Genomic DNA, 27,402 nt, shown 5'->3' with positions numbered 1-27,402 from the left:
GCAGCCCCCGGACACCAGCATACTGTTGAAACAGCAGGCAATCTCTCCAGGGTCTTTTTGTTCTCACCCATCCCGGAATTTTCCAGACTGTTTGCGGAATCCCTGCCATCACTCTTAACACCCGGTTCTGGTTGTCCCTGTGGGATCCAAGGGCTCACCCTCCTCAAGGCCTTTGTACCAAGGGACTCCCAGAAGAAAAGCACTTGTAAGGGTCAAATGGAGTCTTTCTTTTCCAAAGGAAGTGAAAAGAGCATGTATTTTTGTGTTTTTATTTCTAAGTGTGTTTCTGTGTGTTTTCCGGGTGTCTCTCACAGTGAAGAGCAGAGACCCACACCTGCCTTACAGAAATGAGAACCTGACTCAACACAGGGGCTCTGTGCAGTTCCCCGGGAAGGAAACTTGAGCGTGCCCCTGGTGCCGGCCCTATGTCCAGGCAGCTCCACCTGCTCGGCTCAGTCTCCTGCTGAGACTCTTGCTGAGGCTAGGATATCAGGCAGGTGGGAGGGTCAGCCCCAACAGTGACCCAGTGAGGTAGGTGTCATTGTTCCCAGTATCCAGATGGGGAAACTGAGTCATCAGCATGGCCTGGCAGAGCTGGGATCCGAGTGGGCCGTGAGTTTCCTCCTGTACTCCAACCTGGTGAGGCGCTAGGCAGTCATCTGCTTGCTCTGTCCCAGCTCCCGACCCCTTCCCCTGTGACAATGAAGTCAGGAAGTCTCAAGGTGAAGGAATTCCAAGCGTCCTCTTGCTCTGTGGCAGATGTATCTCAGCCTTCCTGGGGTGTCTACCAGCATTTTTGACTGATTGGCCTTCCCAGCATGAGTGTCTGGGGCTCCCTGTGGAAAACACATGGACTACCCTACTGGGCACCAACAACTGGCCACCCTGGCTTCTGACTCCCTTAGGTGACCCCTGGCAGCATGTGTCTGCTCAGCTCAGAACCAAGCCCAGACAAGTGTCCTCAGGGCTGGGCTCCTGCCTCTTGCTGCTGCTGGGCTGTGCCAGTGTCTCGGCACTGTGACGGTGCAGGGTGCCCCTTGTTGTGGCTTGTATCGACCTGTGAAGCAGAAGCACGGAAAGCCCCCTGACACACTGCAGCAGTCACCCAGCAATGCCTGCAGCAAAGCACATTCATGAAGCTGTCGTCCAGAGCTCTGCTGCAGCCCTGCGTTGGCTAATGGCCGAGGGAACCCGCACAACAAGCTGGCATCTCCCGCTGCCCATGCCCATGCTCTCTGGCTCTCTGGCTCCCGACAGCCTGGGAGCATCACCCAGTTACACACTGCCACCTTCCAGTCAGGAGACCCTAGGGGGCAGAGGCTCACCAAACGGGTGGCTCCAGCACATGGACACTGTGGCTGATGGGCAGTGTGACCACGTTTCTGGCCCTGGCTTCCCACACCTGTGGTCCTCCCCTGCAGTACAATGGTCTCAGCAGGTCTCCTCGACCAGCCTCTCCGGGGTGTGCGCTGAGCCCCACTTAGCTGGCTGCAGCCCGGGAGGGTTCACAGGCGGGGGGAGCGCACAGTCGTCTGCGAGCGCCATGGGGAAGTGCATCTCCTCTGAGTCCTTGGAATGCGTGAGCTTGGTGACTTCTGTCTTTGCAGACCACTTCTTCCACCCCTTCTGGATTCTGGACACTTCTTGCCGAGAATGGTCTGTGGCCAGCACATAGATGATGGGGTCAGCCACGCTGTTGACCGTGGACAGGCAGAGGAACACCATGGACACCGTGTACAGGCTGGCTTCAAAGGCACACACCGCAACCTTGTCTCCTCTGTAGTAGGAGAAGGTGGCCGCTTTGATGAGGAGAACCACATGGTAGGGGGCGAAGCAGACCAGGAAGATGACCACCACTGCTATGGCCGAGTGCTTCACCTTGGCCTTTTGGGCAGCGGTCAGGCCCATGCTCAGCTTGATGCTCCTGAAGATCCGGTGGTTAGTAAATGCTATGGTGCAGAGAGGGATGGCGAACCCCACTGCAAACCGCGCGTAGTGGTAGCCCGCGATCTTTTCGTTCATCCGCATTGGCTCGAAGCAGCTCTCCTTCTCTATTTCCATGTCAAACACCGGGTAGTAAACAAGCCCCACGAGGACAAAGACACACACAGAAATGAAGATGGCGGTCTTCTGGAGGCGCCGGCCACGGCTCTCCAGTGCATACACGACTGCCAGGAAGCGGTCGCAGGAGATGCAGCACAGTAAGAGGATGCTGATGTAGATGTTGCAGAAGAAGATGTAGGCGGTCACCTTGCATGCCCTGGGGCCCAGGGTCCAGCGGTGCTCGTTCTGGATGTAGATGACCCAGAGCGGCAACGTGCTCAGGTAGAGCAGCTCACAGAGCGCCAGGCAGAAGAGGTAGACGGCCAGCACGTTGCCCTGCAGAGCCTGCAGTAGCGTCAGCCACGCGGTCAGGCAGTTGGCCGGCAGGCCCAGCACACACACCGTGCTGTACACCACCACCAGGACCACTCTGCTCTCCTCGAAAGACGCGTTGCAGAGCCCGGCAGACAGTCCCGGGACTGTCTGAGAGAGCGGGGTGGTCACTGGGGTGGCATTTCCTGTGGGGCAGAAACAAGAGTGAGATTTGCAGAGCCAAGAGAAAGCAAAAGGCCCACCAGGTGCTTAGACGATTTCCAGAGGGATTATTGAAAGAGATCCTTAGATCCTGGATGTCCAACCCATTGACCTCACGGACAAGAACACAGGCTGTGCAAGATGCACTCTTCGCAACTCATCCAAGTCAGTTTGAATGAGTTGCATGTTTGAAGAGGATGACAGCTGAGCAAGCGCCCTTCTGAGTACCCCATCAACAGTGTCTGGAGTTAGGTGCTCACTGCTTCCCTCCTCCAGCCTCGATCTTGCTCTGGCCCCAGCCCCTGCCCTGACTTGGGCACTGTCTCATCCTTACACATAGTTTTATCTCTTCTTTGCCTTTTTGACTCTCAGTTACAAAGAAAGATAACTAACCGTCCCTGTCATGATGATAGATTCATCCACTTCTCCTTTTAGGTCTTTCAAGATTTGCTTTCTATATTTGAAGCTTTTGTTAATTGGTGCCTAGAAATTAAAACTCGTTCTGTTTCTGGTGAGTTGATCCATTGGGCATTATGTCATGATGCTCTTTATCTGTGTGGTAGGCAGAATAATGGCCTCCTACAAACATGTCTGTATCCTAATCCCTACTTGTGAATGTGCTAGTTATGGCAGCAGGGGAATAGGTTGCTGATAGAATCAGGATTAATTAGGATCATCTGGCCCAGTGCATCACAGGGAGTTTAGATGTGGGAGAGGGAGAAAGAAAACAGCCATTGTGGCTCTGAAGACAGAGGAAGGGCCTCAGGACAAGGAACATAGCCTCTAAAACCTGGAGAAGCCAAGGACAGGGGCTCTCCCTGTGGCCTCCACAGGGACACAGTGGTGAATCCTTGTAATTTTATGTTGCCTTGGCATCTACTTTGAATGCCAGTCTAAGTTTCTCCTACAGAAGCAGGGCTCATTCACCCTGGACAGAGCTTCAGTTCAAACCCCACCCAAACAGCAGGTCAGGGGTGAGCACCAGGAGCCAGCAGGGCATCTGATAGGACCAGCAAGCCTCCCACGGGGAGCTCTGGTCACAGGTCAGACACCTGGGCCCCGGGCCACCCACTAGGTGAAAGAAGTACCCAGAAAGCACCCTGTGCACATGAGGGCTCCTTCCTGACCCTTGCCAGGGCTGCCGGTGCCCTGGGGCTGGACCCAGGTGGCCGGGCCCTCAGAGCACTCAGCCTCAGCTGGTGGGACCCACTCCAGACTCGAGAAGCCAGAACCCCAAGACCACATGTGTAGTGAAGCCTCTGCATTTATAGCCACTTGCCACATGGGCCTTGGGAAGTCCCAGGGCTCCAGATGCTCCCGGGGACAGCCCTGCTTGCCACGGCTTCTTGTCCAGCCTGGCCTTCGGAGGCCCCTGAGTTCTGCTTCTTTCTGTTCGTGTTGCAGCACCAGAGACTGAGCTGGGCCCCAACCCTGCTAAGCACATGTCACTAAGCCACACCCCCAGCACAGGACCCTTGAATTCTAGATGTGACACTTACAAAATACTATGGGTGGATTAAAACAACGAATACTCTTTGCCTCTGAACTCTCGAGGTCAGCCCTTTGCATTTATAATACTCTCTGTGTACTTTCTTTCTGAGACAGGGTCTTGCTAGGTCAGGCTGGTCTCCAGCTCCTGGACTTGAGTGGTTTTCCTGCTTCCACCTCCAGGGTTCTTGTCCCGCTTGGACATGGGTGACACCTAGGACCCACGGGTGGGTGCCACCACCCCTAGCTTCCCGTATTAGATGTACCCCTCCACCTTGTTTTGCCCTCCTTTGCAGTTTTCCATTTACTTTTACTCCCCTTTTGCTTTCTGCTCTGGGCTGAATTCTGTCCTCACCAAAAAAGACACTGTGGGGCCCTAACCTCTGGGGCCTCAGAAGGTGACCTTATTTGGAAACAGCATCTTGACTGAGATGAGCATGTGAGAATGGGCCCTGAGGTGTCCTTACAGAAAGGGGAAATTTGGGGCTGGGGCTGTGGCTCAGCGGTAGAGCGCTGGCCTCGCACGTGTGAGGCCCAGGTTCGATCCTCAGCACCACATAGAAATAAATCAATAAAAGGTTTGTGTCCAACTATAACTAAAAATAAATATTAAAGGTGGGGGGGTTGGACACAGGCGAGCACAGAGGAGAGAAGATGAAGACACCCACAGAGAAGAGGGCCCAGGAGAAGAGGGCCCAGGGAGGGGAGGCGGGGCCAGCCCAGGGCCCTCGGGTGTGAGAGGTGAACTGTGAAGTCAAGGCCCCGCAGGGCAGCCGGGCCTCATCTTCTGGAGCCAGTGACTCCACATTGCTCTACTCCCCTCTCCTCGCTTTGCAACTTACTGATTCTCTGGATGGGTCAGCGATTACCTCGAGGTCTCCAAGGGTGCAGTCACCCCTGAGTGGATCCAGTCTTCACCTCTGGGACCCCTGGCCTGGCCTGTGTTTGACTCATGTCCCCTCATTTCACTTGTATGGTTTTAAAAATGGTGATTTTTAAAAAGTCTGCATAACAACATCCCACTATGGCAACCATCTAGGGCACGCGTCCAGCGAGCTCAGAGTGCTGCCCGGGGTCACCCTGGGGTGGGCTGCTGGCCCGTGACCGCCCGAACCCAGCCAGGCCTGTTGCTGTCCTCCTTCCCCTCAGGCGCGCCCCCTTGCTGTTGTCCAGGTGCTGCTGTAACCAGCTGGCACAGCCCGGGCAGCTTGCAGACATCGGGATGTGCCTCGCACCGTGCTGGAGGCTGGGCGCCCCGCAGGGCCAGCAGCCTGCCCTGGGGCTGGTGAGCCTGCTTCCCGCCTCCGCGGTCTTCACTGTACTGCAGGGGTGAGGGAGCTCCCGGGGCCTGCTGCAGAGGGCACTCACTGACCCCTGGGGACCTAGTGGCCAGGCCCACGCCCTCCTGCCCTCAGCTGGGGGGCGAGGATTTCAGCAGTGTCCGGGCGCTGGAGGGTAGCCTTAGTAATGTTCTTCTCTGTCTCTGCGGCTGGTCTGTTTTGCCGTGCCGGGAGGGCATCTGGGGCTCGCGCTACCACTGGGCCACATGCCGCCCCAGAAGGGCTGCTCACAGGAGCCTTTGGGGGCAACCCCCGCCTTGGTTGTCAGACGTGCCTTCCACACACAGCTCCCTGAGACGGCTTCCCCTGGACCCACCTCAGCTCCCGGCTGGAGGCCTCCTCGCCCCTGAGCCTTGGCTTGGGTGGTGGTTCTTGTCCTGCTTGGACATGGGTGACACCAGAGCATATTTTGACACCAGACTTTTGCCGGTAAATGGATGGATCTGGAGACTATCGTGCTAAGTGAAGTAAGCCAGTCCCCAAAACAAAGACGGAATGTTCTCTGATCTGCAGAGGCTGCCCTGGTCCTGGCCTCTGTGGCTGCTGGGGAGTGGCCCCTGGCTGTTGTGCGGCCTCCTCATCCTGGGCTCTGCACACGCTCACCCTGAGCTCTGTCCTTCTGCAGTGCTTCCTGGGTGGCCCACACCCGTAGGGCTAGCTACGTTTTATATCTGTCCAACCTCTGTGTTTAAACTCACTGGGATTCAGAACTGTGCCTTTCACTACTAGAGGCTCCGCGGGGCTCCTGCTCAGGATGCCTGGCATTGCTGGAGGGCGCCCCTGGGGGGAAGGTGTGGTCCTGGGGGGGCTTGCTGCCCCAGTCCCACAACAGCGGCCTGCAGGAGGGTCCTCTGATCTCTCCAGCCCTGGCTCCTCACAGTGGGGGGCCCGTGGGGGTCTTCTCTGCAGGTGCCCCATTTGAGCCCCCAGTCGAGTCCTAGGATCACCTACCATCCTGATCAAGTGGAGAATGAACCACAGGAGGTCAGTTTGCAGCATAAACCAGACTCAGGATGTGCCTCTCACTGTGCTGGAGACTGGGCCCTTGGTCTGGGCCATTGCCGGGGCTCGCTGCGACTCCAGAGCAGCACATGGCCTCTAAGGTCAAGAGGATAGAGGCAGGGGTCTGAAGGCCACAGGCCCGTGAAGCTCCTCACAGCCATGCACAGCCACTGCCTGGCCACACCCTCACTGGCCTCTGGGTCTCCTGTGAGTCCAGCCTCAGCAGTGCTCCTGGATATCCGACCAGCTCAGGAGGTCCTGCCCAGTGTCCTCTTGTGTTCTCGTCCGGGGAGTGGACGGAGCCCAGCCTGGATGCTGGGTGCTTGTGTCTTGGGCCCATGCTGCCTCCTCGGTGCCGCCCTACTCTGCCCTCAACAGGACAGGGTCTCTTCTCCCGTGTCCCTCTCAGCACGTGCTGTTTTCTGATGTTTTCCCCAGAGGTGCTGGGGATGCAGCCCAGGGCCTCACCCTGCTAGGCAAACACTGCACTGAGCTCTGCTCTAGCCCTCTTATTTTCCGTCTTCTGGTAGTGGCTGTCCTGTTGGGTGTGAGGTGTGAGGCAACCCACCCACTGTTCCTCCCACTCTGGCATGTGTCATTGTCCCCAGTCTAGACGGACAAGTTGAGGCAAGTTGAGACTCGGGAGTGCTGAGCTGCCTCAGGGCCCCTAGCAGTCCTCTGCACAGGCCTGTGAGCGGACAGCAGTGAGCAGGGTGCCGGGGCCGCGGGGCCCACAGCTCCCTCCCCTCATGTGAGCACCCTGCCTGTTGTATGAGCCCACAGAGAGGTTGTCCCCCACTTCCGGGCCTCAGATGCCCCTCCCAGCCCCCCCTGCTACCTCCATCCCAGCACCAACGCCTGTTAACCCAGGTGAGGCAGTAGTGAGCCCTGTGGTGGCCCAGGGCCCCTTCATGCTCCAGAGCAGCTCTAGTGCATCCCCCTCCTCCCCTGCACTCCCCCACCACCCAGGGGCTTGGTGAGGCCTGGTCCCGTACCACCTGCTCAGACCCACGCTCCTGAGGCCTTCACTGAGGGCCAAGTCCCTCCTGCACCTCCCTCCCCCACTGGTGACTGGGCTGGGAGCCTCGGTGCAGGCAGAGGAGCCCCAGAAGGGGAGGCAGCAGGGGCGGAGGGTGTCAGCTCTTCACCACAGTCCCTGACAAGCTCTTCCATGGCCAGCAGGGCTCCCACAGGGCAAGGGCACGTGGGACGGCGGTGTCTCAGGCCCAGTGCTCAGGGGTCCTGGACGTGAGAGCTGCTTCTGTCCCTCACCCCTCTCCTGGCTGTTCCCAGCACTCTCTCGAGGAACTGTGAAGTGGGCACTTGTCAGCTTCCTGGTGGAGTGCCTGTGGGCCTGTGGTCTCTGTCCGCTTTGGTTCAGAAATCTGTCTCTGCACGCTAATTTTTGAACTGTGAGATGAGATGGAGTACGTCGTAGGAAGACTCTCATGGACCCTGAATGTTGAAGTTGAAGGAGGCTCACTCACCTGGCATGTTTGCAGGTTCCGATCTCAGGGTGGCTCTAATGTAAGCCTTCTGGTACACCTTGTGCGTCTTGTTGGTCCTACTGAGAAGTGTACTATTTAAAAGGACCTAGAGAAAGCGCAGGTGGAAATTGCTTTAGGAAAAGCAGATTAAATCATGTGAATTAAGCATGAATTAATTCATTTGAGAAAATGATTAGAGAACATTTATGATGTGCCAACTCTTGAATTCATCCTGTGGGAGGCAATATCAGGTCCTTAATATATATATATATATATATATATATATATATATATATATATATATATATGAACTCCCCAAAATCAACAACAGGAAACCTAATAGAATTACTAAAGCCAGTGAACATCACGATGTACATCATAAAAAAGGAATTTGAATTCTCAGTGTCATGGAGAATAAGGAGGAAGGCGATGTAGTGGGGATTGAGGGGAGTCTCAACCATCGTCAGTATGTTTCCAAACATCTTAAGTCTTTCCCTTGGGCCTTCTTGTTTTCTGTTGTCAGCGCTGGACATCAAACCCAGGGCTCCACACACCCCAAAGTTCTGCCACAGAGCTGCATTCCCAGCCCTGTGCTTCCTTCTAACCTATCAGATTCTGTCTGGAGTAGTCCTCACCAGGAGTGACCCATGGCATCGAGTGCATGTGACCCAGAAGCTGTGTCACAGCCTGTTGCCCAGTGTGAAGGGGATGAGGACCCTGACAGGGACCCCTGAGAACAGTGTCCTCAGACAGAGGGCATGGGAGGTGGGCAGCAGGCTCCAGGGGACCTGCTTCTCTGCATCCCTCACTAACAGGGACAGCCCCCAAAGAGGCCCCATGATGACGAGGCAGAGGGTCTGAGGGAAACAGAGCCAGGCCCACTCCAGGGAGTCAGGGAGGACCCGCCCAGCCCAGGCTCACTCCAGGGTGTCAGGGAGGCCCACTGGAGTCCTGGGACCTCAGAGGCAGCCTGGGCCCTCTGGCTCGGGTACATGTGTGTCTCAGTCCTCCACAGAGGAGCGGAGGCTGGGTACGCAGAGGTCAACTCAGGGGCCCCCACTCCACCTACTGTGGCTCGAACCCACCACCACCAGGGACAGCACTGGGTCAGGCACAGAGCCTTACAGAGGTAGGCCAAGTAAGCAGGCCGCAGCCACCAGGAAACCAGGACTCCAGGGACACACACAGCAGGACCCCGGCCAGGGCCACATGTACCAAGACCCCAGCTCATGGCTGGCTCAGCTCCTGAGCACCCTGCCTTCCTTTTTCAAGTATGTTTCTAGAAGCTGGAGGTAACAGGAAGCTGAGCCGTTCACCTGAGGCCACAGGAAATTGCTCAGTGTGTGAAGAGTCAAGGCAACCTCTCCACGTACATGACCAAGCGAGAAGTCCAAGCGAGACAGAATCCAGGAAGGCCTTTCCCAGGTGTGGCTGGTGGCAGCCGCAGGGAGGCTACCCACTCCCTCAGTCTCCATTCCTGGGTCTCGGCCAGCAGCCTGTTTCCCAGTGTGAAGGGGACGAGGACCCTCATAGTGACCTGCCGGGACACTACTAGGGGACTTCAGGTCCTCCTGCACTGAGCTCTGCATGCTGTGGTGGAAGATGCCCAGGGGAGTGCACTGTGTGCGGGGCTCTGCCCTCTCTGCCGTCCCCAGCTAGCCACCTGGGGTCATCTGCTGCTGTACCAAAGCCTCGTGAGAGAAGCAGGGCTTTCTGGCCACTCTCTAAACAGAGGGAGTCCAGGGCACGGAAGTGGTGCTCCCCACCAAGGAGGGTCAAGGAGGTGCTTTCCAGCTGGCGAGGTGGCCACGTGGGCCAGGGCCCCCAAGAGAGGGGCTGACGGGATGAGTGCCCACCTGTCCAGGACCAGGGAGGACAGCCACCCCACCTGTGGCCTGCTTCCTCCCGGGCCCAGCCCTGGGTGGCAGGTTGCACTCTTGTACCTCATCTCTTGCCCAATGCTGTGAGCCTCTCTCTCCTTCCAGAATTTGAGGGACACAAGAGGAGCGTGTCCTTACAGAGCAGCAGGGCAGCTTCATGAGGCCACACACATCAGACAGAGTGGAGGCCCCGGGTCGGCATCAGACACCAGCCCTCCCCTGCAGGGCTACCCCAAGCACTGGTCCCTAGAGCGGAGGGAGGGAGGGCCGCTCCACACCCAGGCTCACAAAGGCCACGGGAGTGAGGGCCCATAGGGAACCTGAGAGATGCTTCCCTCCTGCGAGGCTGGCCTCCTGTCCAGCAGCCGGCGGGACGACCTCTGTTACCGAGAGGCTTCTCTGGGCCCCTGCCTGCCTACGGAGGCACAGCCTGGACAGCGCAGCCAGGCACTGCAGGGCACTGTGGTCCAGATCTGGGGCCTGTCTGACCTCTGGGCTCCACGGGTTTCCCTGGACCACAGCAAGGGGGCAGGTGGTGACACCAGGAGGGGGCAGCTGGTGCTGGGGCAGCTGAAGGGAGGCTGCGGGCCCACGGGACTGAACCCCAGCCCTGGGCTGGACTCCTCCCATGGCCGCCGGGCGCCTGCCCAGAGCTGCCTCCAGCCCTGCCCTGCACACCAGTCCCCAGCCTTTGCTTCTCAGAGTGGGCCCTGCCCAGGCTTTGTCGGGGTGCTCCTGCCCCACAGGCGCACAGCCTCAGGCCAGGCAGGGTCCAGGCCTGGACACTGCCACTCCCACCCTCCGTGCTGCTCCTAGCCGCTTCCTGCTTCCCCTGAGTCTCCTCCCCGCTCAGGTGAGCCTGTGCAGGGCCCTCTCACCTGCTGGACTGCAGGGGCTCCCTGTCGGGAAGCTCAGGTGCCATGTGGCCATCTCTGGAGCAGCAGGGCTGTCTCCCACGAGGAGAGGTAAGGGGCAAGCAGCCCCAACCTCCAGGACACAGGCTTCTCCCAGGAAGGGTGCCCCTGGACGGGGCCCCTCCTGCCCCTTGGCTTTGTGTGCATCAGGAGGACCAGGGCCGGGTGAGGGGGTCCCTTGCTGCTCCACTTTTAGAAGCAGATGTGGCCCTCCAGCAGGGCAGGAGTCAGGCCAGGCCGTGCATAGTGGCTGCTGGCCTCGCCTGCCCTGGCCATCTGGGCCCATCTCTGGGGCTCTGACTCAGCTGGGGCAAGGGCCTTGACATGGCAGCAGGGTCCTCCCCATGGGGGATGCCCCCCACCCCATGCCCAGGAGCATCCATGGGTCAGCAATGCCCTCAAGGCCCATAGTACCAACAGGCTCACGTCACCCTCACGGTCTCAGGCCATGTGCCCCTGGTGGCCCCATGTTCCTGGGGAAACTGTGGAGGCTGGGTACAGAGCAGCTCAGCTGGACCCTGGGATGTGGCCTAGGGACCGCAGTCACAGTCCTGAACGGGCAGGCACGGATCAGTCCTGTCTCTTCCACCTGCTCCCAAGCAAGCTCCGGGCATCCCAGGCCGCAGACACTGCTAGTCTCCCCAGCCCCCGCTGTAAACCGCCATCTTCAAACCACACCTTCCCCTTGCGCCCTGCCGGTGCCCTCCACCTGACTTCTCCTTTCGTGCCTCCAGCTACCTTCCCAGGGCCTGTCCCCACCCTCAGCTCACACCCCCGGGGCAGCTGCCACTGGCTTTCTGCCCACTCTCCCGGGGAGGAGCTTGCCCAGTCCCTGGAAATGCCAGGCGCCAGGGTCAGGAGTAAGACCAGCCGCAGCCAGCCTCGGCCGCCCAGCACCACCCGGCACCTGCCTACAGCCCCTGGGTTTTAGAATGTGCTCCTCGCCTGTCCATCACAGAGCTCTTCATACATCCGTGGCCGTCCCTGCCCCATGCTTCCCACCCACCCTGGCTGGGGCTTCAGGGACTCCCAGCCTGGGCTGCTGGGCCTCTGAGGCTGACGGGTTTGGTGGGTCCCCCTCCAGGCTCACACCCCTCGCCACAGCAGGGTACTGCGGCTGTCTCCACCGTCCTCCTCCCACATCCTTCTTTGAGAACCTACCCTGGATTCGGTCCCCACATCAGGATGTGCTCAGGCCAGAACTGCAGGCTCACCAGAATCAGTCACGGGCTCTCCAGGAGGAGCTGGGGCTGACTTCCTGCCCAGCCGAAGCCGCGTTGCCATCCTTCCCAGTGCGGTAAGGTAAGACCATCGTCTCTGACACACATTCTCTTTGGTTGGACTGCTGGTGAGTGGGCCTCCCACACAGCTGCCAGCTGTCCAACACCTTTCAGCCTTGGCTGGGCCTGGCCCTAACGCACGGCATTATCCATCCTGGATGGCGATGCTGGAAACCACTGCTCAGCCTCATTCTCCAGTCCTCAGTGGTCAGCCCAGCCCCTCGGGGGGGTGTGCCCAGTCTGGGCCCAGCAGAATTTACGGAGCCCCTGCTGTGCCAGGTGCTTGGGATACCTAGCCTGAGAGACCTGTGAGCCACCAGCCACAGGATCTTGCCCCATGATTGGCCAGACCACCGTCCACTCCCAAAGAGTCCCTACTGTCCTGCAGTCCCTCCTTATGCAGTGCCTTTCAGCCTAGGCCACCCTGGAGGAAGGAGCCCCATGTCCACAAACCATGCTGCCCCAGGGGGATGGCAAGCACGCAGGCCAGGAGAGGGGAGAGGAAGTCCAGCCTTGCCTGGCATCTGCGCCAACAGCCACGTAAGGATCTCTAGAGAGAATGGGGGCAGATGAGGACACCAATGTGACAGATGTTCTTGGTGGGCACAGTGCCCCTAAGTCCTATCTTGGGGACAGGCCTCAGGTTAAGAGCCTTCAGCAAGCCCCACCTTTGTTCCAGCACACAGGCAGCCTTCTCTCAGGCCCTCTCCTGGGCCAGCCCCCCAGGACCCTCCCAGCACACCCAGGACAGTGACTTACCCAGGCCCATCCTGCCGCGGCTCTGTGTGCCCTCTCTACAGGCCCCCTGACATTTCAGGAAGTAGAGGGGTCTGAGCATGTTCACTCCGAAACTCCCTTAACCACAAAGCGGAGCTGAGTCGGGGTTGGCTGACAGGCTGGGGCGTTATCTCCTGGCCATGACAGCACGCCCCTCACTTTCCTTGGGACAGGGGAATCAGGAAACGGCTCCAGACCCTCCTGTCTGCTTTGACAGCATCCCCAGCAAGCCATACCTTCTCTCAGGAGATGAGCCGGGACCCAGGGACAGACACCGGGGGCCAAGGAACAATGCAGCCAGGCAGCTCCATCCAGGTGGTGCCACACCTCCCAGCGTTGTCCCAGGGAGACAAGGCAGCACCCGCCGCACCTGGGCCTGGAGAGAGGGAGGCCAGGTCCTCTGCAGCACAGGAGCAGACGCTTCCCGCTCACCAGGAACACCCATGGGTGCCTGCCAAAGACGCCCAGCCCTCCCTCTGCCACCTTCCTAGGGCAGCCTGCAGGTACAGGGCTCTGCTGGGGGCTTCTCCCCAACAGGCCGTGTGGCGACCGGGAGTTGGGGGTCAGGGGCCACCTGGGAAGCTGCCTTCACTGATGGGCATGGGCTTCCTTGGCCCAGTTTCCCTGGAAGACACCAGGCCTGCCAGCGTCACCCACCCGTCCCCGACCTCTCTGCACAGAGGGCTGCCTCTGGGCTTGGGGTGCAGCCCCTCCGTTGCCCAAGCCTGGCACAGTCCTGGCTCTTCCAGCCATGAGGTCATGAGAAGGAGTGTGTCCAGGGACATCTCCAGGACAGCTCTGCAGCCAGCACTGCTCCAGGAGACACGCACACCGGGATGTGCTCAAGGCTGGGCCCTGGGGTTCCCCCAGTTGTGTGGGTCTCTGCCCACCCAGGCGCATGGCCATGAGGCCCCAGCCTCGCCCCCTCGCAGGCACCCTGAGCAGCAGTCTCTGTGGTCTCGTGTGGGCGCAGCGGAATCCCAAGATCCTCGAAAGCCCACATGCCATCACGTGCGTGTCCAAGGCACCACTCACCTCAGCCTTCAGGGAGCACCCACCAGGAGCTGGGACCCTCGAGGGGTCTGCCACGCACACCACATCCACCAGGGTCCACCACACGCCACCGACTGCCATGCCCCTGGGCCTGCGCCTTGGGGAGCCCAGGTGCCCAGGGCAGTGAGAGGGCACAGCCTCCTGCCCCCACCAGCCTGTCTGGGGCGCTCCGCCTTCCGCTTCTAACAAGAGCCCCATCTGGGGCTTGACAGGAGGTGATTTCCAGTGACATCACCCTCTGTGCCCAGCTGCTTCATGTGGCGAGGGCTCCCCTCCCAGTGGGGGAGGTGCACTTCCCCCTTCGGCGCCATGGCCTCCTCCGGGGGTGGCAAAGCCCTGGCTTCATTTATTTTTCTCTCTAGACTCACAGACTTTTCCTCTGTGTGGTGAAGTGTGCTCGCCCCAGCAGTGACGGCTCATCCACTTCCAAGTGAATGGCTGGGTGGCCTTCGCACACTCACAGGACAGCCGCTGTCTCCAGGACGTGGTGGCCTGGCCACACTGAAACAGCCCAGCACACCCGGCTCCTGCCCTGCCCTGCCAGGGCCAGGCCTCTCGCTCTGCGGCTGCGTGGCACTGGCTGCTCCAACCTCGTCTTGAGCAGCGCTGCCCGCTGTCCACCCACCTGCGATGGCTTCTTTCAGTCAGCACTGTGTCCTCGAGGTCCTTGCCTGCTGCAGCAGGTATCAGAGCCCCTCCTTGTCAAGGCTGCACGGTGGTCCACTGTGTGCACCGACCTTTGCTTCTCTGCTGGACACGGTGTGGCTTCTTGGCTGTCATGTGTGGTGCCCTGAGGATGCGGATGTGTGGGACCCGTGGATTTAACACACTCTGTGCATCTCTGTCAGTCGTCATTCTTATTCTTATTTTTTTTTTTTCTTGGTACTGAGGATTGAACTCGGGGGCCCTGAGCCACATCCCCAGCCCTTTTTTATTTTGAGACCGGGTCTCACTAAGTAGCAGAGGCTGGCTTTGGACTTGCAATGCTCCTGCCTCAGCCTCCTGAGCCGCTGGGATTACAGGGTGCGCCACGCAGGCCTGTCGGTCATTATTCTTGAAGACGCTCGTGTCGTCCAAACTTGACAAGCTGCCCACTCTGCCTCTGTGCTGCTGAGCGTGGGGTTTGTCTCTGTAGATTTGTCACTATGGCAAGTCACGTCCACCAGTTTCCAGAAGCCAAGCTGCCTCTCAGTGGGCCCGTCTGGGGTGCCTGACCTGTGGGCTGAGCTGGCAACCTCTGGCCAGGAGGGGTCTTCCTGGCCTTTTGGACTCTGTTGTTGGCTCCACCCCCCGACCCTTGGAGGAGGGCCTGTGCTTGCCTCTCCTACCTTTTATGATGCCCAATGGGGCCAGGGTTCCCAGGAGTTTCTATAGGGGGCCTCCCACCACAAGAGGGCCAAAGGTTCCTGGGTTCCAGCCAGGGGAGTTTTGAAGACAGCCTTGCAGAAAGAGGAGCGGTTGGGGAAGGAGAGGGGCTTTTGAGAGGTGTCAACACAAGAACTTGCCAATTCTGAAAGTCCTCGGTGCTAGCCCCTGTCCCTTCAACCCAAACTTGCTGAGTGTGAGTCACCAATGTGCTTTCAGTTAGGCCCAGTGTCAGTGTGCCCTAGTTAGGCCCGTGTGTCAGTCAGATTTTCTTCACCGTGACCAAAATACCTGACTAGAAAAACTCGGAGGCGGAAGGGTTTGTCTCGGCTCACCACTTCAGAGGGTGCAGCCATGAAGGGTCCATCCTCCCCTTGGAGCTGGCTCAGCTCTGCAGAAGAGGATGGCACAAAGCTTCCCAGCTCGTGAACCCAGGAAGGCGAGGGAAAAGCTGGGGGGAGATAACCCTTCCAGAGGGTGCCCCTCCTCTCCCAACTCAGTCCCACCTCCCCCCAGTCCACATGCAGTTATCAATGGTGGTTAAAGATGTCCCATCCGGTCATCGCCTGCAAGCCTCGCCTTTGAACCTCATTGCACTAGGGATCATGTTTCCAACCCACGAGCTCTTGGGAGAAATTCCAGATCCAAGCCCTGACGTCCCCTCACAATCCCCTAAGCTCATAGCTACCTCAAAATGCAAAATGCATTCAGTCCATCTCTAGGAGTCCCAGTAGCCTTAACAGAATTGCTCAAAAGTCCAAGTCCAAGGGCTCCTCTTGAAGCCAGATTTAAAGACAGGTAGTTGGTGTAGCTGGATGAATCCAGTCGGTCAGATGGAAAAACAGGAGTCTGATTAGAGCCAAGCAAATGGGAAACAGCCCCTGGGAGAATGGAAGGCTCATGTCTCCAGAGCCCTTCGATACTCCCCCTCCCAAAAGAATTGTTTTAAGCAACTCCTGAGCAGACAGGGAGCTGCCCATCAAAGCCCTGGGCTTCTGCTCCCTTCCTGTCCAGCACTCCACCTGGCCCTTCCAGGCCACCTGCTCACCCCCTGGCCATCCCACCACATCCCCAGCCTCTGTGCAGGATGAGGGGAAATGAACAAGATAAGGGAGAAGAATGCAGGAGAACAGGGGGACTTCAGACACATAAAAGGGACAGGACTTCCTCATTCCACGGATTCTGCCTTTGGGTCCCCTTCTTCCACGTGGGAGAAGCCTGCTGCACTGTCCTTTAATAAAGCTTCTCACTTCCTACTCCACGCTTGCCTGGGCGTGCTTCTCTGCTGTGACCGTGCAACATGGAGGAAGCAGGACCCGTCTAGGTGACCAGTCACTGGCCGAGTCACTCAAGACAAGCTCTCAGTGTGAGCCTCTGTAAAACTCAAAAGCAAGTGACGTGTATGCAATATGTTATGGCACAGAGGAGACATCCCATTCCACCAGGGAGAAAGAGGGGCATAGAACCTTGGGGTCAGAGCAAGACTGAAACCCTGCTGGGAAAACAGTAATCCCCTAGCTCCATGCCCTGTGGGCCCCGAGGCCCGCTGCAGCCCACGTGGCCTCTCTGGAGCTGGCTCTGCTTGTTCCCTGCAGCTCTCCTCAGCAGATGTCCCATTCTCTTGGCATCTCTGACTCCCGGGGCTCTCCACTGCAGCTTGGGCTTCACTCTCACGGCTTCCTGGGTCGCCGTCTAGGGCCTGCCTGCAGTTGTCCATGCCCTGCTACGCGCTGCCTGGCCTCCGAGCTTCCCTTTGAGATCCCAGCAGAAGCCTCCAGGACCCATAACCACAGCAATTTTCATTCCTGCAGACTCTGTACTACATGGCCAGAACCATCACCAGCTTGAGCAGTCACCAGGCCCCCCGTGGACCTCACCGCCAAGTGCCAGGGAGCCGGGCTGAAAGGATCCCTGGGGAAACGACTTCCTAGGCAGGCCAAGGAGTGTGCACTACTGCAGCCCTGAACCTGCAGTGGGTGTGGTCCTGCATTTCCTGAGGTGTCCTCCTGGTATCTCTCCTGCTGACTCCCCAAGAAGCAGGTTTCTCTTTAGGGGTGCTGATCTCAGCAACTACACATACTTTGGCCACAACTTTAAACCTGCTTTATTTCTGGCCAAACTGCAAATTTTTCAAATCCTTCTGCTCTGCTTTTGGCTCCTGATTCTCTCTGTCACCTGGCTGAAAACCTCCAGCCTGTGCCACTGCCTGATGGCTGCGCTGCCGGGCACTCTCCTCCTGTAGGCCGAATAGTCTGTAAGCTTTGAATTCAGCCTGATAGAAAGTCTCAGGGCACCGACAAAACGCAGAAAGGCTCTTTGCAATAATGTAACCCGAATGGCCTCTAGTCCACTTCCCAATACAGTCCTCTTCCCCCTGAAACTTGGTGAGCACAGCTCTTACTGCGCACATTCCAATCAGCATCTGCTCCTGAGCACCCACCACAATCACCCATCCAGCTTCTCCCGCCTGCGTGTCCAAGCTCCTCCTGCAAACCAGTTCTCAGGTCTCGGAACCAGAGCAGCAGGAATAAACACAGCTGTGACCCCCGTTCTGGGTTCCAATGTCTGTGTTAGTCACCTTTTTATCACTGTGACCAGAATACCTGACAAGAATAACTCAAAGGCGGAGGACTTATTTTGGCTTACAGTTTCAGAGAGATCAGTCCATGGTCAGCTGGCTCCATGGCAGAAGGACATAGCGGAGGAGAGCCGCTTGGCTCAGGGCAAAGCTGGGAGAAGCAGGCAAAGGGAGGTGGGGGAGGTGAGCCCCTTGGGCACGCCCCAATGACCCACCCCTCCAGCCAGTCCCCTCCCAGAAGTCCATTCAGCTCCCAGTGGATGTGGAAGAACACACTGATGATGTCAGAGACCTCATGATCGATCATTAGCCCACCTGGAGCCCACCTCAAGCCCACCTCTGAGCCCACCTGGAGCCTACCTCTGAGCCCACCTTGAGCCTACCTCTGAGCCCACCTCGAGCCCACTTTGAGCCCACCACTGAGCCCACTTTGAGCCCACCGCTGAGCCCACCTCGGAGTCTTGCTGTGTTGGGGATGCACTTTTAACACATGAGCTTTTGGGAGACATTCCAGATCCCAACCAGAACAGCCCAGGACAAGCTGCCTGTAGCCCCCGAACCCCAGCACCATGCCTGCCCGCAGGGTCTCTTCCTCAGGAAAGGAAGGCCTGGCAGCCTGCACACCCTCGGAACCCTGCCTCATCTCGTGGAGAGTTCCAGCACTGGCATGAGGGTCCAGGTGTCAGGAAGGAAAGGAGAGAAGAATGCTCAGCCCCGCCCCTCGGAGAAGGCTCGGAATGGCCCAGAACCTCTGCTCCAGCCTCTGATGAGAGCTGGCTGCCCCAGAGAGGGTGGGAGAGGAGGCCCTGGGGGGAGGCAAGGCCTCCCCCTTGGGGGGTGGGGGAGGGTGTGCTTGCTGTCTAGCTGGGCTGTCAGCCTTCCAGCACACAACTCCACGACTGGGGGGGTGGGGGAGAACTCATGTGAAGACAGGGACAGACAGAATGACAGCCCCAGGGCTCTGAGAGGAGCAGCCCAGGCAGCCTGGGGACTGGGCATGGTGGGAACCACTGCTGGCCCCTCCCATCTGCGGACAATGTCCCTCCTCCTTGCGGGGAGGGCCTGGAACACTCCATCTCCATTTCCATATTGAGGGACAATCCCTGTTGGGCAGGTCAAGTCTGGAGCCCACCCCTAGATTAAGCACACCAGGGGAGTGGCCCAGGGGCCAGCAGAACGGGGGTGCAGCTGGGGCTTGTTCCAGCCAGCATGGAGGCTGGAGCAGGCAGGGCCCGCCTACCCCAGCTTCAGCCTGCTCCTCCAGTGTCCCCTTTCCCTGGTCTTGCCCTCTCTGCTTTGTGCTGGGGTCAGCCTGTCCCGGCCAGCTCAGTGTCCTGAGGGCATGGGTCCTCCCCCACCCCCAGCCCCCCAGTCCTGGAGTTCTATGCTGGAAGGCTGACAGCCCAGCTAGACAGCAAGCACACCCTCCCCCACCCCCCACGGGGGAGGCCTTGCCTCCCCCCAGGGCCTCCTCTCCCACCCCCTCTGGGGCAGAGGGTGGGGAGGGCAGTTTTAGCTTAGGCTCCAGGGCTCTGGACTCTGCCACCCCATATATTCAGTGGAGGGTCCTGGGGAGGAGGGTCCAGAAAACCTATGGCTCCCTCAGAAGTGGAACAACGGCCTGATGGGCCACTTGCTGGGCACCAGTACTGGCCCCAGTCATCCCGCCCGTGTTCTGTCTCTCGACCTCCCTAGCCGTCCCTGTTCCTCCCCACGGAGGGAGCATGAGAAGGCACACCCCTCTGGACAGTCCCTGTGGCACTCATGGCCTAGGGCTGTGAGTCAGTTGGGGTCAGCCCAGGCGCCTGTCCATGCTGCTTCCAGACTCAGGGAGGAGCCAGGTAGAGCCCGCATCTCTCTGGGGCTGTCCCCAGGGTTGTGGGAGAGACCTGTTTAAAGAGGCATCTGCTCTGTGCCACCCCTTGTAGCTTTAGGAATTGTTTGCTTTTGTCCTAAGGATCTCTTGAGAAGACCGGATGAACCTCAACCTGAGGGTCACCAGCCCTTGGGACATGGGGGCAGGGACAGGCACTGTAGAGCCACCAGTTCCCTGGGGCCTACCGTGTGAGTCAGGCCTGATAAAGAAAGTGCAGGCCAGTGCAGGGGAGGGCCCCCTCTGTCCTCTCTGCACAGACCCCTGTCCCAAGCCACACAGACAGCGAGCCTTGTGCAACTCCTGGCCTCCTGCAGGGCCCCAGCCTGTCTTTGACCCACATTGTCTCCTTTCTCCAGGAAGGCAGCTCTCCCCCCAGGAGGCCTGAGCAGCTCATGCCCTCACCCAGCACGGCCCAGGCTGGAGGATCTTGCCCAGGGCAGAGCCGGTCCCCCTCCAAGGGCACAGTTAGCACCTCTGGAGACACACTGGAGAGGGTGCTATGGGCATCTGTTAAGGTAGAGGCCACAGATGCTGCTACAGGTCTCACACCACCACCAAGAGGCACCTGGCCTCCAAGGTCCACAGTCAAAGCCCTGGCAGCCTGCATGGCCAGGGGAGGGTTGGGAACAGGCCCGACAGTGGGGAGGAACACCCCGCTCCCTGCCCGCCTCCCTGCATACCAGCTGTGGTGTCCCCCACAGGCTATGGGGGCTCCAGCCACCTCAGCTTCCAGGAGCTCGGGAGCAACCTGGGGGCTGCTGTCCTGGGGACCCCTCGCCTGTCACTAACGGGGAGCACTGGGACAGGCTCCAGCAGGAGCCCAGCGTCGGTAGGTTCCGAGGTGGAGGGAAGTCTCTGCCCTCCAGGAACCACCATCCCAAGAGGGCCTGCCACATCCCAAGAGGGCAAGTCCCTCACTGTGGCCACCTGCAGGCTGTACCCCGTCCTCGAGTGAGGTGGGAGCTCCACAGAGGGGCTGAGGCCCAAGTAGGGAAAGGGCATCCGGGCAGAGGGGCAGCCGGTGCCAAGCTGGGAGGGGAAGCTGAGGGGGTGGGGTAGGCCAAAGGGCACAGCAGGCAGGGGTTGCCCTCAAAGCCAGATTTAAAGACAGGCAGTTGGTGTAGCTGGATGAATCCAGTCAGTCAGATGGAAAAACAGGAGTCTGATTAGAGCCAAGCAAATGGGAAACAGCCCCTGGGAGAATGGAAGGCTCATGTCTCCAGAGCCCTTCGATACTCCCCCTCCCAAAAGAATTGTTTTAAGCAACTCCTGAGCAGACAGGGAGCTGCCCATCAAAGCCCTGGGCTTCTGCTCCCTTCCTGTCCAGCACTCCACCTGGCCCTTCCAGGCCACCTGCTCACCCCCTGGCCATCCCACCACATCCCCAGCCTCTGTGCAGGATGAGGGGAAATGAACAAGATAAGGGAGAAGAATGCAGGAGAACAGGGGGACTTCAGACACATAAAAGGGACAGGACTTCCTCATTCCACGGATTCTGCCTTTGGGTCCCCTTCTTCCACGTGGGAGAAGCCTGCTGCACTGTCCTTTAATAAAGCTTCTCACTTCCTACTCCACGCTTGCCTGGGCGTGCTTCTCTGCTGTGACCGTGCAACATGGAGGAAGCAGGACCCGTCTAGGTGACCAGTCACTGGTGGTGTCACCCAGAGGAGACTCTGGGGACAAAGGGCCTCCTCAGTCTGCTGCCACGGCAGAGGGTGTGCAGAGGGCTGTGTGCCACTGTGTCAGTGGGTGCTGCTGGCAGACTCAGGAGGTACCAGGGCTGAGGAGACCCGAGGGCAAGGGTGTGTGCACACAGCATGTGAACAAGGACGCATGTGTGCAGTGAGCTCGTACACACGTTAGAGTGTGCCTGTGACTGTGGTGTGGGAATGTGCACAGGGGGCAATCTTTGCCACCCCTGCCACCAGAGAGGACCTGCCACTCAAGGGCAGCAGAGGACACTCCTCCACCTCCACTTCCTGCCCCTCAGCTACATACCCCTGTCTCTGCCTTGGCAGCTGGGGCTTCCTTCCGGGGGAGGAACGCTGGGGCTGCCTCTGCTGCCCAGACTGGACCATGAGACCAAGGCTGCTCACCTCACACACACCTGTGCACACACAGGTGCCCATCCTCACAGAGTTGTGTGTAGAGCACACACACACACACACACACACGTGCCAAAACGCCAAGCCGGGCTCCAGGCTCACTCCTAGACCCCACCTGGAGTCCCCCGGGAGAAGGCGGGTGGGACCCTACAGTGTGGGAGGGTCCTCCCAGTAACACCCCATGTCCACTCTCCTGCACTGCTTTGCACGCTGCAGCCACCACCTGCCTCCACGGGGCAGTTCTGACCTCCCCTGGCCTGGAAGTTGACATCCCCAGATGTCTGCCCAGGAAGGCTTTGAGCTATCAATTAAATCCATCCCATAGTTGCAGGGCTGTCGCGGCTTTTGATTTCCTTTGGCCATTAATTTTTTTCTAATAATTCGTCCATTTCAAGTCTTCATTTTCAAAGATGTGGACATAGAGTCGTCGTGGTATTCTCGTTATCTTTATCTGGCATTTCCTGCTTTGCATTTTTTGATTTTTAAATGGACATACAGGAAACCTCCCCTCTGATGTCGATATCCACAGGCTTGACCAAAGAACAGCCCTGATGCAGGGACTGTCCCACTGGCCCCAAACGCACCCCTGTGTGGTCAGCCCTGCTCCCTCTGCCAAGTCTGATGTCTTTCCCAGAGTTTGCATGGATAGAATCCTACAGTTAGTGCCCGTGGAATCTGGTTTCCTTTACAGAGAAAATTGCATTTGTGACCTGTGCACGGGTGGGAAACAGCCTGAATTCAGCCGACAATTTTCCTTACTGCGTAGTCTCATCATTTTACGCATGGACCTTGGTTTTTACCTACTCATCAGTGGCTAAGTGCCTCATCTAATTCCAGTTTTCTGTGACTATCAATAAAGTTGCTGAAGGATTTGTGGCAGTGGGCTTTCTGGGGTCACGGGTGATAAACAGCCAGCTTTGCCTAAGCTGCACCAGTCTGCCTTCTCGCTGGCAATGGATGAGCACCCCTTCTGTGCACCCAAGGTGTCATCTCATTCCTGCACTTTCCCTACAAGCCTCCTGGACAGCTGATTCCAACTGGGATTTGACTGAGCTGCTTCCAGGCAGGCCCTAAGTCCTGGTCAGTCACAGACCAGCAGAGAAGGCCTCAGGGCTGCCACAGGTAGCTGCTGTCCATCTGTCATGCCCCGGGGCCTCAGATGTTCCAAGGGCTCAAAGCTGCCTCCCAGGAGCCAGGCAAGGGCCAAACCCTTCTCCTGACTGTGCAGGGCATGGATGGCCCAGGCCTCCTGAGCTGGGCATCCGCTGCACAGGTTCAGAAAGAGGAAGACACCTAGGCCTACCTGCAGGGAGAGTGGAGAAGGGCTGAGTCCTGGACGGCTGGGGGGCAGGTGGGAGTGAAGTGGCCAGGGGGACAGGCCTGGGCATCAAAAGAAGTGTGAATTATGCCACAGTGTAAACCTGGGTTGGGACACCTAAGTCAATCTATGGCAAAAAGCCATGGCACTGACCTCCTGTGTTGCAGGCCTAGTGGCCAGGTCCCCCAAGCTGGGCTTACATGGGGGTAGGTTGTCTGTCTGACAATGGCACTTATTAAACCACAGTCTTCAGGCCACTCAGGTGTCGGGGGCCGGGGAGGCCTGGGTTCACACTGACCCTCCTCTGGAAAGCAGGGTCTGGCAGGGGATCAGCAGGAGCTTCTTAGGGACACAGGCCTGTCCTCCCCCCTCACTTCCCACATCCCCACAGCTGCCCAGACCCCCATGCTCTGAGCCTCATTTTCTCACACTGGGGCCCTGACCTGCGTCCCAGAACAGCAGCAGGAAGAGGGAGGGTTTCCGGGAGGGGTTCTGGGACAATTCCAGCAGACCTCCTGGTAATAGTGGGCTAGGGTTAGAGGTGGCAGGTGGCTGCACCCGAGGAGAGGAGTCCAGGCCCGTCCAGGCACATGAAGATGGCCCAAGAGGGCAGGAGGTTGAAGGGAGCAGTCCATTTTGAAAACAGCCCCCTCAGGCCAGCACCTACCACAGACCTTGGGAAGTAATTGGGGTGGGGGACTCTGTGTAGGCTGGCACGCTCTGACCTGCGGTACCTGATTCAGAAAAACCCAGTTGCTTCAGCCAGAAAATGTTTCAGGGACTTAGTGACAGTGAGGGCAATTGTCCTGATCCTACACAGAGGAGTCCTGGACTTCTGGGACTGGTCAGGACTCCCTGCCACAGTCTCCCTCACGTGCCCAACAAACTGCTCAGCTCCTTCCCCGTCCCAGTGCCTGCCCTGCCACCTGGTGGCTTCTGCTTGCCCTGCACCTGCCCACCCAGGGCTCTCTAAGGGACTTGGTGGGACTCCTCCCGGGCAGGAGGGCAGCCCATGGCCTGTGGCTCACCAGACAACCCGCTGCTCCTCAAGCCTGGTTCCCACGGGTACAGGACAGATAGAGCCGTAGCCCCTGCATTCTGGGCCGGCCCACGCCCAGATCCCTCCTGCACCACCTGCTGGCCCACATGCCTGCCAAGCCCCAGTGCCTGGGACAGGAGGACAAACTTCCACCAGCCAGGCCACCTGGCAGGAGCTGCTGCTGGGTGGGGTGCTGTGAGCACGCTCAGTAGACTGAACAGGCTCCAGGGGTGGCCAGACCCTGGTGAGAGATGCGCCCCCAGGACCCAGCCCCAAATGCCCATGGCTGGGTTCTGACCTGCACAGCCCCAGATCAGACCAGGGGTCCCTGGTCACACGGCTCCTCCTCCTGGGGGCAGCAGTGGTCAGTTTCTCTTCTGTGCAGACAGGCCCTGCTTCTCCAGAAGCCTGTCTTTCCTGGGGACAAGGAGATTCGGCAGCCTGGAAATGCTCACCACCCCCAGGTTCACAAGGGAAACCGAGGCACACAGAACTTGGTAAAGCTGTTCGAGGCCACGCAGCTTGATACAGTAGAGCTGAGGGACCTCAAGTTTCTCCCACCTCATGACCCAAGATAGCTGCCTCCCTGTACCCCTCCTGTCTCAGGGGACTGAAGATGAGACGTGGGTATCATGAGCCTGTGTTCCCAACAGGCTGCTCCAGGAAAGGTTGGAGCAGGTGAGAAAACACCTGCCCAACAAACTGCTCGGCTCCTTCCCAACATCCCCGTCCCAGTGCCTGCCCTGCCACCTGGTGGCTTCTGCTTGCCCTGCACCTGCCCAACCAGGGCTCTCTAGGGGACTTGGTGGGGTTCCTGGGGGAGGGCCCAGAGCCTGGCACTGGGCAGGGCTGAGCCTGCGGGCTCCTCCTCGGTCTTCCACTTGGTGCCTGTCCCCGGAGCGGTGAAGCGCAGGGCTGTCCGGGGCGGAGGTCGTGCTCTGAGACCACAGGCTGATCCAGCGCTGCAGGGTGTGCTTCCTTCCCAGCGCAGCCGGTGCTTCCGCATCTGCTCTTCCAGGGGATCCCAGGCAGCTGCAGCTCCTCACAGGTCCTGTGCATCCCACCAGATGCACAAAGACCCGGCGTCTCGTTCTCCGTTCTCCCGGGCGAGATGGGAATGCGCCCTCGCGCACTCAGGATGGGCAGCGAGCCCGCCTTGGGTCAGCAGAGGCTGGCGTGGCCTCTGTGTCCCGAAGACCCCTTCCCCCATTGAGTTTCCGGAGATTCCCAGCCCCTTTCTCGCCCGCTATTTAGACCCTTGCCGCCCGCGTCCCCGTCCCTCGCAGGCCAGGCTGGCCAGGCACCTAGCGGTGGCAGCACCGGTGCCCACCTGCACCCCCGGGTGAAAGGAGCGTGCAGAGGCTTGTTTGAGGCCGCGGGAGAAGCAGCGTCTGGGCGCGCAGGGAGGTGCGTCGGCGCGGCCCCATGACGCGGGGGGGCGGGGGGCTCCCCAGCCTCAAGCGAGCCCCGGCAGGCAGGGGCAGAGGCGCGGGGGCGAGCTGGGCCCCAGACTCTCGTCGCAGCCTTCGCCTTCGCGGTCTGGCTTTGGAGGGCTGACCCCCTACGGATTTCCGGTGGCCTCACACCGGAGCGTGTAGGGTGTCGGCAACCCCCTCCCACCCTCCACCCCCGCAAAAACGGCCTTCACCTTTGTCTCTTCCTGCACAGTATCCCTGAGAGATAGGTCCTGCTCTCATTCCCATTTTGCAGATGCAAAAGCGCGGTGCAACTGGGATTTGTATTTAGTCTCCAGGCGTCTCCCCACTCAGGTAGGGGTTTGCACAGAGACCTGAGGTCCTCTGTGACCTTGGGGGCTTCACCGTACTCCGTGTCTCTCATCCGTCTGCCAGCAGGGCAAAGGGCAGGGCAGGACTTGCCCTCCAGGGGGAGGGGAAGATCCCCGGACTTGGGCAAAGGCCCTGATGCCCCAGGCCTCCCTCCCTGCTAAACCCTCCCCCTCGGGTCCCTCCCTTCGACCCCTTCCAGGTAAGCGTCTGCCTTCTGAACTCTGAAACTGGGCTGGGGTGGGGGGGCTCTGATGGTGGAAAGGCGGTCCCCACCCCCCCGGCCTAAGCCCTGGGAGCCACGCCCCCTTGCTCTTGGAATCCGGAATCGGGCGCCACGTGCCAACCCGCCGTGGGGCTGGGGGGCCGAGGGGAGGGGGCGATCCCCAGCTCGCTGACACGTAATTCTGGAATTTCCAGGTGGGGGCCCTTCCGACACCAACGACCCCTTCAGCCCAGGGCTGGCCCCAGCCGGCGGGGGAGGGCGGGGACGGTTCCAGAGTTGGAGGCTGGTGCCCCCAGACCTCGCAGCTCCTCTCCTGCCAGCCACAACCCTAAACTTCCAAGTCTCTGCGTGGCAGCAGAGGCTCGCCCTGTGCCCGAGCCACCCAGACTCCTGTCTCAGGGTCCTGGGTCTAAGTCCCAGCTATCTGGGACACATTTCCAAGCAGTCTGTGCCTCGGTTTTTCCATCTGTGCAAAGGGTGTTATTTCTGTCTCTTCTACCCCAGGATGGTTTGGGAGTCTGGAACAGTGCCTGGTAAACGGTGGTTATGGTTGCTAGAAGGGAGACTAAGGCTGAGAGGACCCCCACGGCAGAGCCACCTCTCCTCCATCCCTCTCAGTGTCCTTAGGGGCTCCATTATGGCACCCTATCTTCCTGAGGGCAAGAGGGTGCCTGGGCTGGGAGTCTTGAGAGTGTGCCACGTGCTCCTCCATGTGCAGAGGCGTGTGCCTGTGTGTGCTGGTATGGCTGAGTGAACCTCGTGCTCATGCCTGCATTCCTGGGCTGGTTCTGCTCCACCAGTGGGGAGCTGCGTGATGGTGCAGGTCTCAGATACCAGCCCCTGGGATATTGGTCCCTGCCCCCAGGTTTGGCTAGCCACCCCCACCCCATCCTCTCCCCTGGTCAGCCCACACCAAGCAGTGTTTTGCCACACAGTGATCAGGGGGGCGTATAAGGGACCAGCTCCTGGTAAGGCAAGCCAGATGGTGACCTAAGCTCATCCTCCAGGCCAAGGGACCACCAGCTTTGTGACAACAGAGTGCGGCCAGGAGGGCCAGCCACACAACCATCCACAGGAAGACCCTATCCACAAAGCCAGCCCAGGCATCAGGATGGGGCACTCACTCAGAAGAAGCCCAGGATGGACTGGTCCCAAGAGGAAGGGTCCTGTTGGCAGACACTCGGGGAATCTGGGGGGACCTGAGTGGGACTTGCTGCAGAACTAGGAATACCCAGGGGAACAAGAATCCCCAGGGTGGCCAGGCACAGTGGTGAACACCTACAATCCCAGATACTCAGGAGGCTGAGGCAGGA

At 59.2% G+C, this 27,402-nt stretch overlaps 1 protein-coding gene across 6 annotated transcripts; it reads right to left on the bottom strand.

Moving 5' to 3' along the window:
• Nucleotides 1–253: 253 nt before the first annotated feature.
• Gpr132 (G protein-coupled receptor 132) lies at nucleotides 254–14,046 on the bottom strand. 6 transcript variants are annotated; one of them, XM_027946585.3, is made up of 4 exons: nucleotides 11,903–12,967; nucleotides 10,653–11,239; nucleotides 7,895–8,000; nucleotides 254–2,561 (listed from the first exon to the last, which is right to left on the bottom strand). In XM_027946585.3, the coding sequence occupies exons 3-4, from the start codon at nucleotides 7,899–7,901 to the stop codon at nucleotides 1,432–1,434; spliced, it is 1,137 nt and encodes a 378-aa protein (XP_027802386.1). In that variant the 5' UTR covers nucleotides 7,902–8,000; nucleotides 10,653–11,239; nucleotides 11,903–12,967; the 3' UTR covers nucleotides 254–1,431. The 6 variants fall into 6 exon arrangements, with proteins under 6 accessions (XP_027802386.1, XP_027802381.2, XP_027802389.1 ...); XM_027946580.3 differs by lacking the exons at nucleotides 10,653–11,239; nucleotides 11,903–12,967 and adding an exon at nucleotides 13,781–14,046; XM_027946588.3 differs by lacking the exons at nucleotides 10,653–11,239; nucleotides 11,903–12,967 and adding an exon at nucleotides 12,982–14,040.
• Nucleotides 14,047–27,402: the final 13,356 nt, after the last annotated feature.

This window comes from Marmota flaviventris, chromosome 2 (assembly GCF_047511675.1).
Source record: "Marmota flaviventris isolate mMarFla1 chromosome 2, mMarFla1.hap1, whole genome shotgun sequence".
NCBI classification, from domain to species: Eukaryota; Metazoa; Chordata; class Mammalia; order Rodentia; family Sciuridae; genus Marmota; species Marmota flaviventris.
This window is presented reverse-complemented; position numbering and strand designations above follow the sequence as displayed.

Bases quoted from the DNA above. Each gene is read 5' to 3' on its own strand.
- Gpr132 (XM_027946580.3), bottom strand. From the start codon at position 13,996: ATGGGGCTCTTGTTAGAAGCGGAAGGCGGAGCGCCCCAGACAGGCTGG. The intron at 8,001-13,780 runs GTGAGTGGTGCC...CGCTTTCTCTAG, and splicing joins GGTGCTCCCTGAAGGCTGAG to GTCCTTTTAAATAGTACACT. The intron at 2,562-7,894 runs GTGAGTGAGCCT...TCTGCCCCACAG, and splicing joins GGAACCTGCAAACATGCCAG to GAAATGCCACCCCAGTGACC.